The sequence below is a fragment of the Malaclemys terrapin genome, chromosome 13 (assembly GCF_027887155.1).
Source record: "Malaclemys terrapin pileata isolate rMalTer1 chromosome 13, rMalTer1.hap1, whole genome shotgun sequence".
NCBI lineage: Eukaryota > Metazoa > Chordata > Testudines > Emydidae > Malaclemys > Malaclemys terrapin.
The window spans coordinates 32,995,900-33,008,864 of NC_071517.1; the positions used below are offsets into that span (position 1 = coordinate 32,995,900).

Consider the following 12,965-nt stretch of genomic DNA (forward strand, 5'->3'; position numbering starts at 1 on the left):
ATGGACAGGTTCTGTGAGTGAAACTTTTCTCTGAGCGTTTTCAGAGCGATGGGATATATTGTTCCTTTGGGCACATCTTACTGTATCAATGGGCTTTCGTGTTTCACATCTTTCTAAGGTTAGACCCTGCTGCATCGAGGACCTCTTTGTCTATCCGGTCAGACAAGAGGCAGAGCAGTCCATGCTTCCCAGCCACACCCGCCAGCAATTCTGACCGCGGGATAGGTTCGTCTGAATCCCATTGCTGGATGCTGCAGACGCCAGCCTGGCTCAGGGCCGCCAGCCCCTCGCGGGGGATCCGCCGGGTGACAAACACCTCTCTCTCTCTCATCGTCTTTCTCTTTTTGTCTTTTTCTTCCTCACTTTCAATTGACTTTCTCCTGGAATCCTCTACACCTCTTTAAGTGTGAATTTAGGAGGAAACAAACACCAGTGTGGTATTTTCAGTTGCAGTTGGCCTCAGTGACACAGTAAATCAATTTTACAGTGGGACGCAGGTATAGCAGCTCTGCACTTTCCATGGCTGTGGCTCAGTGATTAGATTCAGTTTTACGATTCCACTGTATTAACTCATGTCGCAAACTGAGGTTGGCAAACAGCTCTGTCTGAAACAGAGGCTTGTGTGCGTTGCTTAATTTGTATTGAAGCAGTCAACAGAGTCATCAAGCAGGAAAGGGAGATAAAGGAAGCTCAAAAGGGTGAGAAAAAAGCATCAGGGAACATCCTTCCATGTAGACCTTTCGTCTCCTGGTGGGGCTGGACACCATTAGAAACTCAATATAGGGGTTTGGTTAGGTCCATGAGTGCTGGTGGATGCTCAGGATGGAGTTATAGCCCATATTAATATATCCTTTCATCTGCTTTTGCTGAGCAGAGTCACCATTGCTGTGAAATGTGGGACCTCCATGCTTTTGTCACCTTCAGTTTAGACCAGTCAGAAAATGATACTAGTGGAAAATTTGGGTGCTCACTTGGAAGGAGCTGTCCATTGAGAACACCATAATAATCTTGCTTTGAAAGCTGCACTGGCCACGTGTGAACTTCCAGACAGAATTCTGAGTGTTTATTTGAATTTTAAAGCTGTAAGGGGTTAAGGGACTGGGGATCTCAAGCACCACATATTTCTTTGTGTGATCCGTCCGTAACTACACTCCACAGGACACAGAGCTCCTTCATGGTCATCGAGAGGGGGAATCACAGCTTTCCATTTTGAAAAACAAAAAACTTATCTTGAATTATGGAAAGCAAAAGCAGAACTGAGGTTTTTTTAATGGCATAAAGCAGAGACTCTGGTTAGGTTCCTCAATTCACCTCATGAAGTTAAATCTTGAAGACCTTGTTCAGTCACATTGTCCATGGTAGATGAATTTCTCCTGCACTATTCTCTCAGATCATGGCTGGCTCCCAAAATCATCACATCCCTGTGGTATGCACAGATCTAAGTGAATCTGTGGGGCCCAGGACCCTCAATGGTAGACTGGGTGGTGGGCCACGTGTGGTACCAGCCACTGACAGAAGACAGGATACTGGGCTAGAGGGACTATTGGTCTGACCCAGTATGGCCGTTCTTATATTTTACAGTTTATAAGAATGCATGAACTGTGAGAGGATTTGAGAACTGACTTCCCTTCTCTGGGTTTATACGCTGATTGTATTGGATGTAATAACATTCCTGGTTTGTTAATATAACAGAGCTCTGCATTTGAGGTTGTTAGCCTCTTCCTAGAGATGAGGAGTAGCATGCCAGTGATGTTACTGAGCTGCACGGTCTCAGAGAGTGAATTTGCTTCAACATGGGTGTTTTCTTGGCATCTCTTCTTTCTAGTATTTCTTCAGCTCTTCCTCCTTGTAGCAGCCCTGAGCTCGGACCGTCTCCCTCACAAACTGAAGGAGTGGGAAAAATGTTTTATTGACTCTGACTATGAAGAACTTGTGGATATTGCCAAAAATGGGTTGGAAAAATCGTGTCGTTCAAAGAAGGTGGTGATTGTTGGGGCAGGAATCAGTGGACTCACTGCTGCCAAACTGCTGAAGGATGCTGGTTGCGAGGTAATTATAATGACCAAGAGGAGCCAAAGACAGGCCAGAGAGGCAGTGCTCCTCTGAAATAGTCTTATCATTCCTTTTTGATAGAGTAAACAATGCTGAAGAACAAAACGATGAGAACTTAAGTAAACTGGGTGAATTGCGAAAGAGAGAAAGAAAGAGAAGGACAGAAATCTATTATTTTGATTTCCAGACAACATGTTCATTGCCTTGAAGTTAAGGTTATTAATGAAATAATAGCATAGCTGTATGAAAAATAATGCTGCAGCTAAAAAAATTCTAATCACGACCTTTTATGGAAATGGTGATTAGTTAAGTAAATGTTCCAAAAGATTCAAATGCCCTAACAGTTCACATATTTCTGACAAAATTCTCTACCTGTGAAAACTGATATTAACTATCCCATAACAACTTAAACTTTCGCTCTTACTCATTTGTTTGTTTCTTTCTGTTTTGTTTTGTTTTGTTTTTCCATAGAAAGAGCTATTGTCTTGGGCCATGGAAAAGACCAAAATCCATTATCCCTTTAGATTGCCTAAACATCCTCTACTCCCTCTTCTCAAAATCACCCAAGAACTACAGCCCCTGAGTCTGGAAAAGTCAATAGAGATAACTTATGTATTTATATTTGAAGTGCTTAGTTGATGTTGTTGGTTTAAAACCTCCCTCATTGAAAATCTGGTATTAATAATGAATGGAAAAATCACTATTACTATGAAAACTTCCATACTGGAATGTGTTCCTTGAGTACCCAATGCAGGAATACAGCTCGATTCTGGAAACATGCTTGAGCACATGCTTAACTTTAAGCCTATGCTTAAATCTTATGAAGTTGAAATTCAAGTTGAGCATATGCGTACCTGCTTTCCTGAATCAAGGCCTGTATGCTTACATATCACCTGAAATTACTTTGATAAAACATTAATGTTCTTTCTTTCATGGCCATTTACAAAAGAAAGGATGTGGGATAAATCAAGCCCTACCTACAGCCACTAGGTACCAGCAAGGGATTGAAAATCATGACCTGCATTTTGCCACTAGGTCCTGATTCTGGAAGCCAGCAACCGTGTGGGAGGACGTATCTTGACCTATCGAGAAAAAGATTGGTACCTGGAGCTGGGAGCCATGCGTTTGCCGAGAGACCATAGGTAATACACAGTCCTCACCTGCCAACCTTGTTCAGAACCGTAGAAGCCCCGTTTTAAAGACTTTTGTGATAATTCCAAGAAAAAAAATCTTTGAAGGCTTAAATTTGAGTAGGTTAAAATCTCCCCTTGCTTCCTTATGTGGATTAATTGCATTGCATCAAATAGTCAGTCTGTGTGCAGGGACTGAAATCTCTATGGAGCTATAACTCTTCCTGCATAGATGGGATGGGACTGGGTGGGCGGGCAGAAGTGCAGAGTGGGTTGAGTTATGACAATCTACTTCACCAGCCAAAATGTCAAATGGCATTTTTTCAAAAGTTAATTGTTTAGTGTATTTTTTTGTTTCAGTTTTAGCAAAATGTTTCATGACACATTTAACTAAAATTTTTATTATTAACATATTTATAATTGTTATTGAAATAGTTATTCACATTTTTCATCTACTGCAAAACAAGGTTGAATGTGGATTTGGTAAAATATGGATTTGGGGTCATATGACACACAAATAATGTCATTTACCTAGGTAGGATTGGGCCATTCATGCTCAGGACCATATCCGAGCATATAACATTCTTTCTTATTTCGGAATTTTTCTCTTTTTACTCCTTCTCTTTTCTTTAGGATTGTGCGTGAATTTATTACCAAATTCAAACTTAAACTGAACCCATTCTATAATACTAATGACAATGCCTGGTATTTGGCTAACAACGTCAGGGCAAGATCTGGAGCTGTTGACCGAAATCCTGATATCTTGCAATACCCTCTGCTTCCCACAGAGAGGGGGAAATCTGCCAGTGAACTTTATGACCAGACACTGGATAAGGTATGTGTGTTGTGGAATGGACTCATGTACTGTAGATAGGTCTTCACTTCAAAGTTAGACTTTGGTCCTAAACCCTGTCTCATCCACACACAAAACCATCTTGCTCAACTTAAGTGGTCCTTTCAACCCAGGCTAGCTGGCATGGCTTGAGGGCACAGGCACTGGCTTTCTCCTTTCCCTGGGCATGCTCAAACCCAGCTCAACCCCTTCCCCCAAGGTCCCACTCCTGCTCCACCACAGGCCCCACCCCCAGCCCACCTCTTCCTGCCCCCACTCCATCCCCACCCCACCTCTTCTGCACCTCTTCCTACCCAGTTCCGGCCCCTCTCCCAAGCGCGCCCTGTCCCCACTCTTCCCCCCTCTCCCAGCCCCTCCTGCATGCCGTGGAATAGCTGACCACAGCAGGCCGGAGGCACTGGGAGGGAGTGGGAGGAGTTGATCAGCTGGACCGGAGGTGCTGGTGTGTAGGTGGTGGCAGCTGACTGCCGGTGGGTGCTAAGCACCCGCTAATTTTTTTTTGCCAGTGCCTATGGCTGAGGGTATGAGTTAGAGCTAAGAGTCTGTGTTCACTTGAGCTAGTAGGCAACTCAGTGTGTGCAGTGAAGATGCAAGCTAAAACCCTGGAGTTCTGATAGTCCTCCAATGCCTTCCCACAATCACCATCCCCGGGTCAGTAGCGTAGCTGGGGGGAAGCAGGGAGAGCAGCCGCTCCCCCTGAGCACATTCTCCAAAAGTGGCACCTTAGGTGCCGACTCCCTGGGTGCTCCGGGGCTGGAGCACCCATAGGGAAAATTTGGTGGGTGCAGAGCACCCACCGGCAGCTCCCTGCCCTGCCCCCCAGCCCCAGCTCACCTCTGCTCCGCCTCTGCCTCCTCCCCTGAACGCTCTGCCCCGCTCTGCTTCTCCACCCCTCCCCCCCTGGCTTCCCATGAATCAGCTGTTCACGCAGGAAGCCTGGGAGGGCGGAGAAGCAAGCGGTGGCTTCGCGCTCAGGCAGAGCGGAGGTGAGCTGGGGCGGGAAGCGGTTCCCCTGTGCACCCCCCCGGGTTACCTGCTGCGGCGTGGGTGGCCCTCCTCGCACCCTCCTGCCCCAGTTCATCTCCGCTCTGTCTCCTCCACCCCTGAGCGTGCTGCTGCTCCCCCCTCCCTCCCAGAGAGGGGGGGTGTAGGGGAAATGCAGCACGCCCCAGGAGGAGGTGGGGTCGGGGATTTGGGGAAGGGTTGGAATGGCGCCTTTTTTAATGTGTTCACTCCCCCTGATGTTAGAACCTGGCGACGCTACTGCCCCGGGAGCCCAGAAATACAAACGGGTTTTGGGAAAGAATCATAGAGTGACTCAGCTTACTATGGCACAGAGAACCATGGAAAATGGCCCCAGAAGTCCTCCCAATATAGACATGGGTGAATGCGTCACCAGAGAGGGCCCAGTATCTCAACTGAGAGGAACAGACCCCTATTCAAAACCCCACTGCTGATCAGATAGAGGGAAGACTTGCACTAGAGGTTTCCCACATTCTCGGTGAGTATCCAAACCCCTGGGAAAAGCTATGAGGCTGGTGCTGTTGATTTCAAGACACGCCTTAGGCTCCTGACTCCAGGTGAGGCTTCACAGCTGAGATCCCCAAGCTGTGATAGGCGTCGAACTCCCTGGGAGGGGTAGGGATTAGGACACACCCCTCTCTTCGACATCTCCCATTGGCAGGTGTAGCTGGCTCAGCCTGCTGCCTTTTGTGGATCCCATTCTTAGGTGCCTAACCTTTCTTCCTCCCTTCATTGTGTAGGGAGCCTGAGAATGTGACTGTGTGAATCCCAGTGATTTTCTAGGCACCTAAAAGTTAGGTGTCGAGAGAGGGAGCACTGCAATGTCTATATCCATTTGCGAATCTAGCCTCTTGTGATATTTCCAGAAGATCAATGGGATTTCAATGGGATTAAAGACACTTAGGTGCTTTTTGAAAATGCCAGTAGATGCCTATCTGCCTATTTAAACAACTAAATACATTTGAAAAATTTGGTTCTCTTTTAACCTTTAGGCTATGTCTACAGGATGGATCTTACAGCAGCACGGCTGTACCACTGCAGCTGCGCTGCTGTAAGGTCTCCCGCGTAGCTGCTCTATGCTGGCAGGAGAGAGCTCTCCCATCGGCATAATGAAACCACCCCTGTCAAGGCTGTATCCCCACTTTGAACTTTAGGGTACAAATGTAGGGGCCTGCATGAAAACTTCTAAGTTAACTACCAGCTTAGCCCTGGTCCGCTGCCACCATTTCAATGGATTCCCTCCCTGGGAAGCCTTGAAAAACCTTCACCAATTCCCTGGTGAATACAGATCCAAACCCCTTGGATCTAAAACAAGGAGAAATTAACCATCCCCCCTCCTTCCTCCCACCAACTCCTTGTGAATACAGATCCAACCCCCTTGGATCTAAAACAAGGAGAAATTAACCATTCCCCTCCTTCCTCCCACCAACTCCTGGTGAATACAGATCCAACCCCCTTGGATCTAAAACAAGGAAAAATCAATCAGGTTCTTAAAAAGAAGGCTTTTAATTAAAGAAAAAGGTAAAAATCATGTCTGTAAAATCAGTATGGAAATTAACCTTACAGGGTAATCAAACTTAAAGAGCTCAGAGGACTCCCCTCTAGTCTTAGGTTCAAAGTACAGCAAACAAAGATAAACACTCTAGTAAAAGGTACATTTACAAGTTGAGAAAACAAAGGAAAACTAGCACGCCTGGCCTGGCTATTTACTTACAAGTTTGAAATAGGAGAGTTTAGAAAGATGTGGAGAACCTGGATTGATGTCTGGTCCCTCTCAGTCCCGAGAGCGAACGCCCTCACAAAAAAGAACACAAACAAAAGCCTTCCCCCTGCCCCAAGATTTGAAAGTATCTTGTCCCCTTATTGGTCCTTTAGGTCAGATGCCAGCCAGGTTACCTGAGCTTCTTAACCCTTTACAGGGAAAAGGATTTTGGAGTCTCTGGCCAGGAGGGATTTTATAGTACTGTACACAGGACAGCCGTTACCCTTCCCTTTATAGTTATGACAACCCCCAATGAACTCTCCCACTGACATAGCGCTGTCCACACCAGTGCTTTTGTTGGTGAAACTTTTATCCGTCAGGAGGGGTGTTTTTTCACACCACTGAGACAAAAGTTTGACCAGCAAAAGTGCTACTGTAGACATTGCATTAAACTATTGATTTTATTGTTCAAAAAGTCTGAGCGAAACTTGAGTCAGCTGGAGAACTTCAGGAAAGGAAAACAAAAATTTCCCCTCCTTATCCCTGTTCATAGGCACCGACTCAGTGGGTGCTCCAGTAGAAAAATTAGCGGGTGCTTAGCATAGCACCAGCAGCCAGCTCCCCCCTCCCTACAGTGCCTCCTGCCCACTGGCAGCCTCGCTGATCAAGTCCTCCCCTTCCCTCCCAGCGCCTCCCACCTGCCTTGATCAGTTGTTCCGCAGCATCCAGGAGGCTCCTGGAGGGAGGGGGAGGAGTGGTGATGGGGCGCATTCAGGGAAGGGGGCGGAAAGAGGTGGGGCAGGGGTGGGAACAGGCGGAACAGCGGCAGGGGCTTGGGGGGTGGTGGAGTGGGGGCAAGGCCTGGGGCGGGGGGGGGCAAGCACCCCCCAGCTAGAGGAGAAGTCTGCGCCTATGTCCCCATTAAAAAGATCTTGTTAACAGCTCTTTCACCTGAGCAGTCATTTCATGTCCTGCCTACTTGGGCATATGCACTAGGACACCATCCGTGAGTACATGATTGCAAACAGGGAAAATAACCAATCTGCAAAGGTAGAGCTGTGATTGTGAAACTAGTGACTGATTTCTTTGTTGCTCCCCAGGTGACAACAGACTGCAGAGCTTTGAAAGAGAAATATGACTCATTTTCCATCAAGGTAATTGAAGATGGCATTCCACTATCTTGTGCCTGATCTCCTAAAGCTTTCCTCACACCAGCTAATGCAACTCCTTGTGGGACAGATTGTGCCATGTTCACACAGTCCATGGTAGGAGGTATTACATCTGAATCCTCCTACACCTCCTGGCTATGTGGTGGAAACACACTTGCCTCATGGGGCCTTGCATACAATCCCCTGTGATCCTCCGGGTTCTGCTTTGTGGAAAGGGGAGGGCAGGGCCACGGATCCACATCTTCTTTGCCTCTCCCTACCCAAGACATCGGTCTGTAGAAAGCAAATGGTCTCTGTGCTCCCCTCTGCCCTGTATTTGTGTAATGAAGACAGGACCCTCCTCCATTCCTATGTAACCCACTTGGCATCTCTTCTTCTCACCCTGGGTCTCTGAGTGGCATCCAGCTATGTGTCCTCATCTCATCCATGGTTATTTCAATGAGATATCTTTCCTCTGTGTACCTGCCCAACATTATTTTTACTCCGTATGACAGTTGCTCTCAGCCTTTCCAGACTACTGTGCCCCTTTCAGGATTCTGATTTTCTTGCATGCCCCAAGTTTCACCTCACTAAAAACCACTTGCTTACAAAATCAGATCTAAAAATACAAAAGTGTCACAGCACATTATTACTGGAAAATTGCTGACTTTCTCATAGTTACCATTTGATTATAAAACGAATTAACTGGAATATAAATATTGTACTTACATTGCAGTCTGTAGTATATAGAGCACTATAAACAAGTCATTTTCTGTATGAAATTTTAGTTTGCACTGACTTCACTAGTTTACCACCAGCTTCGGGCTGCATTTCCAAGCAACCCGACTCCAAGAAGACCTGGTCCCAGCGCGCTGGGGGCTGCTACCGGCCTCACAGTGTCCACGGGCACCTCTTAACAGTTTCACGTCCTCTTGAAGAGGTGCCCGTGGACAGTGTGAGGCCGGTAGTGGCCTCCGGCGCACCGGGACCAGGTCTTCTTGGAGTCAGATTGCTTGGGAATGTATCCCAAAGCTGGTGGTAAACTCCATCTAAGGCTAAATACTGGCACAAGATCCATAGTCAACAAGTACTGTAAGTGATTTCACTAGTGCTTTTTATGTAGCCTGTTGTAAATATCTACATGAGTTGATGTACCCCCTTGGAGACCTCTGCGTTCCCCTAGGGATACGTGTACCCCTGGTTGAGAACCAGTGCTGTAGGAGGTGTGACCTGGACCACGGCTGTTTAATCAAAGGCAATAAAATCTTGCTATGGACACTCTGAATTAAATCATGCCCCACTGAAAACAATGACAAAGCTCCCATTGATTTCAGTGGAGTCAGGATTTCACGTGGTGAATCAAAAGGGATGAGGACCTGTGTCCTGAATGGTATCATCAGCTTTACTCCAGTGATTGGTTATGAGGAAGCTGGCAAATCACACAGGAGGGTAGTTGATGTTTGGAATGGTGTTCCAGTCACCCGGGACTCTAAGGCCTTCTCTACACTAACACTGGAAGTTGATCTAAGTTACGCTAGTTAAGTTCCGTAACTGAAGTCAACGTAAATGACATCGACTTCTATCGGATCTTTGCCACGCTATGTTGATGGGAGACACACTCCCATCAACATAGCTTCCACCTCTCGTTGAGGTGGAGTACTGAAGTCGACGGGAGAGCGCTCTCCCATTGACTTATCGTGTCTTCACCAGGCCCGCTAAATCGATGCCGTTGTATCAATGGCAGCAGCACCGATTTAGCGCGGTAGTGAAGACAAGGCTTAAGTCACTTTGTTTCTCCCTGCCTCCAGCTCAAGGAACTCTTTGTTGTGGTAGCTGGATGGCAGATCCCTGACACCACCAGTCACTCAAGCTCTCTCCTCTGGGCTGTGCCAGTCGTAGCTTTGCCTTGCAGGTGATTAACAGTATGTGAACCCAATCCCCGAGACTCATTCTCCTGTGATATCCAGTCCCTGCCGCTGGCTACTCACAGAAATCCCAGATCCTCTGCAGTGTACCTCAGTTTACCAGTTTTACTTTAAATCACCACTCCTGTAAACCACATAGCCCTTGTGAGCACTTAGAACAGAACGAAAGGCTTGTTTCAGAAAGAATAAGTATTTAACTAGAATTGAGAGAAAGTGATAGAAGCAAATGGCTAGAACATAAAAGCATAAAACACAAAGCTGGGTGTACCCTTCTCAATAGTTACCTTTCCAATATACTAAAGTAGGCTTCCCCTGCAAAGCTCAGTCTGTTGCAAAGTTGACTGGGTTCACCAGAACCAGCATCAAAATATTCATGAAAGGCCCCTGCTCCTTAAGGCAGTGGTCCCCAAACTTTTTATGTCATGCTCCCCCTTACCCATAGTGTAATCTGTCTGCACCCCCTCGGGAGCCAGGGCCGGGAGTGGGACCAGGGGCTGGGAGCTGGGGATCAGGGCCAGAGCTGTGACTGGGGCCAGGGCCAGGAGCGGAGCCACCGCCAGACCTGGGACCATGGTTGGGAGCTGAGCTGCAGCCGGGAGCCAGGCTGTGGTCCGTGGCTGAGGCCAGGGCTGGGCCATGGTTGGGAGCCAGAAGCCGAAGCCAGGGCCTCAGCTGGGGTTAGGGCTGGGCTGGAGCAGAGATGGGGGCAGAGTTGGGCTGGGTGGTGTTCCTTCCCTGCCCCCAATGGGGGCTGGTCTGGGCCCTATCAAGCCCCCCTCTGGGCATGCCCCACAGTTTGGGGACCACCGCCTTAAAGGGTTTCCTCAGTGAATGAATCCCGAATGCCTTCCCTGACACTTTATTTACACTGAAAGTCTTTTGCCTTGATTCTTAGCCAGGGCAATCTCCTGGCTGTTATAATGGTCTTTTTTGTTAATTTGTTCTGGGATGTGGCCAGGGTAGGGAAAAGAACCATGCATTACCTCCTGGCTGACTGGGGGAGGGGAATAAGTCCCTCTGCTTTGAATGAGTTGTCATTCAAAGCAGAGGGACACAGTACCCCTGGTGACTAATTTTTACCCCAAGTCCATCAAGCATACTTTCAGTATAAATACTTTATTCCTTAAATATTACCCATACATACATCCCGCCATGATTATGAATCTTGACAAGTTTTGAGCTTTCTGCAGATACCTTACATGTTACTCTCCATAGATAAATAGCTTGTAAGATGTTTTTGGTGTAGTCAGTTTGTCAGGTCTGAGCTGAGAGATGTTTGCAAAGAACAGGGGACTGTTTGCCAAAGGGTCTCTGTGTCCCTATGGGTGTGACCTTTGGCTAACCCTTAAGGGTACTGAATAATTCCTATGTTCATCTCTTCAGCTGTCATGTTTCAATGTGGATATGATATGCATGCACTTTCTGCCCTTCTTCTTTTCCCCAACCAGGAATATTTGATTAAAGAAGGAAAATTAAGTAGAGGAGCCATTGACATGATTGGTGACTTGCTGAATATAGATGGTAGTTTTCACATATCTTTTCTGTACTCTGTCATGGACGATATTGCTTTCAAAGACGGGTAAGAAGAAAAGTATCTTTAATTACTTGCTTTATATGGAGAAGAACATGTATCTATCTATCTATCCATCCAACTTCTGATACAATGAGGTTGATAAGCAGATAGATGTATCTCATCCATCTATCAGTGCGGCCAGTTACCTTCGTTCAAGTAGGCACCGATGGTCTGAACTGTCATAGTAGTGAACATCTGCCCTCTATATTTCTCTAGCTATACAAGGCAGGGGACACTTTCACAAGGGATGAGTTGTACATTACTGAAAGTGTCTATCTATGGCTTCTAATGGGGAGAGTTCCTATGGAATTCAGTAATTAACTTCTGACTAAGAGTACCTGTAATAGTGATATTGGAACATCACTCTGTTGTATCAAGGGAACCCTTTGGTCAAATGACCCCAAATTAGGATTACTAATCCTACCCAGTCCCCATGAGGCAAACTTAATTCTAAGGCAATCTTAGTAATCATGCAGAATTTAGATCATGTCAAAGAGTGAAGCTTTAAACAGAAAGCTGGTCTTAGCCTTAACTACCACAGACCTGGCACTTGCCTGTAATAAAAGAAGCCGGAATTGAAGTAGTCACTGGAGGAAGAGGGGATGGGGGGTAAATTATATCTTCAGCTAAGCAGCTCCTTGCAGAGCCGCTTATTATTTTTGTGATATTTATGCAGAGAACTGTTGACAGAAGCTGTAATTCTTCTACCATCATCTCCACCCCCCCCCCACTCCCTTTCTTTCAGTTTTGATGAGATCACGGGGGGATTCGATCAGCTTCCAGAGGCTTTCTACAAGGGTATGCATAGGGATATTCTATTTCAGTCCACAGCAGTGAAGATACTACACAACAATGAAAAAGTGAGAGTTTTTTATCGCAGGCCACGCACATCGCTCCCCTCCTCAGTGACGGCTGACTATGTCCTTGTCGCAACCACAGCAAAAGCCACACGGCTCATTAAATTTTCTCCACCTCTTTCCTCCAACAAGACCCAGGCCCTGCGCTCCCTCCACTACTCAAAGGACGTGAAGATTTTTTTGGTCTGCAGGGAAAAGTTTTGGGAGAAGGATGGAATCTATAATGGGAAGTCAATCACTGATCGCCCATCCAGATTCATCTACTACCCCAGCCACAATTTCTCCAGTGGAGTGGGGGTGATCCTGGCTTCCTACACTTGGGATGATGATGCTGAATTCTTCGTTCCCCTTAGTGATGAAAAGTGTGTTGATGTGGTACTGGAGGACCTGGCAGAAATCCACCAAATGCCCAAGAATTATATCCAGAACGTCTGTGATAAACATGTGATCAAGAAATGGGGCCTGGACAAATATTCAATGGGAGCATATGTTTCATTAACCCCATATCAGTTTGTTGACTACTCCAAAGCTTTGTTTCAGAATGAAGGGAGGGTCTATTTTGCAGGAGAATACACCGCTCAACCTCATGCCTGGATCGAAACGGCTATGAAAGCTGCTGTGAGAGCAGCCAGAAACATCCATGGCGCTATCAATGAATCACCTAGGTGGCAACAGAAAGAACTGAAAGAAAATGAACTGTAA

The 12,965-nt window shown here is 46.6% G+C and overlaps 1 protein-coding gene across 1 annotated transcript; it reads left to right on the forward strand.

Annotated features, from left to right (window-relative positions):
* Positions 1–12,965, forward strand: LOC128848285 (L-amino-acid oxidase-like). The gene is made up of 7 exons (XM_054048195.1): positions 1–13; positions 1,826–2,049; positions 3,088–3,194; positions 3,816–4,017; positions 7,861–7,914; positions 11,282–11,412; positions 12,152–12,965. The coding sequence occupies exons 1-7, from the start codon at positions 1–3 to the stop codon at positions 12,963–12,965; spliced, it is 1,545 nt and encodes a 514-aa protein (XP_053904170.1).

Excerpts from the sequence above, each read along its gene's own strand:
- LOC128848285 (XM_054048195.1), top strand. Across the intron at positions 3,195-3,815 it reads CGTTTGCCGAGAGACCATAG|GATTGTGCGTGAATTTATTA; the intron begins GTAATACACAGT and ends TCTTTTCTTTAG. Across the intron at positions 7,915-11,281 it reads ATGACTCATTTTCCATCAAG|GAATATTTGATTAAAGAAGG; the intron begins GTAATTGAAGAT and ends TTCCCCAACCAG.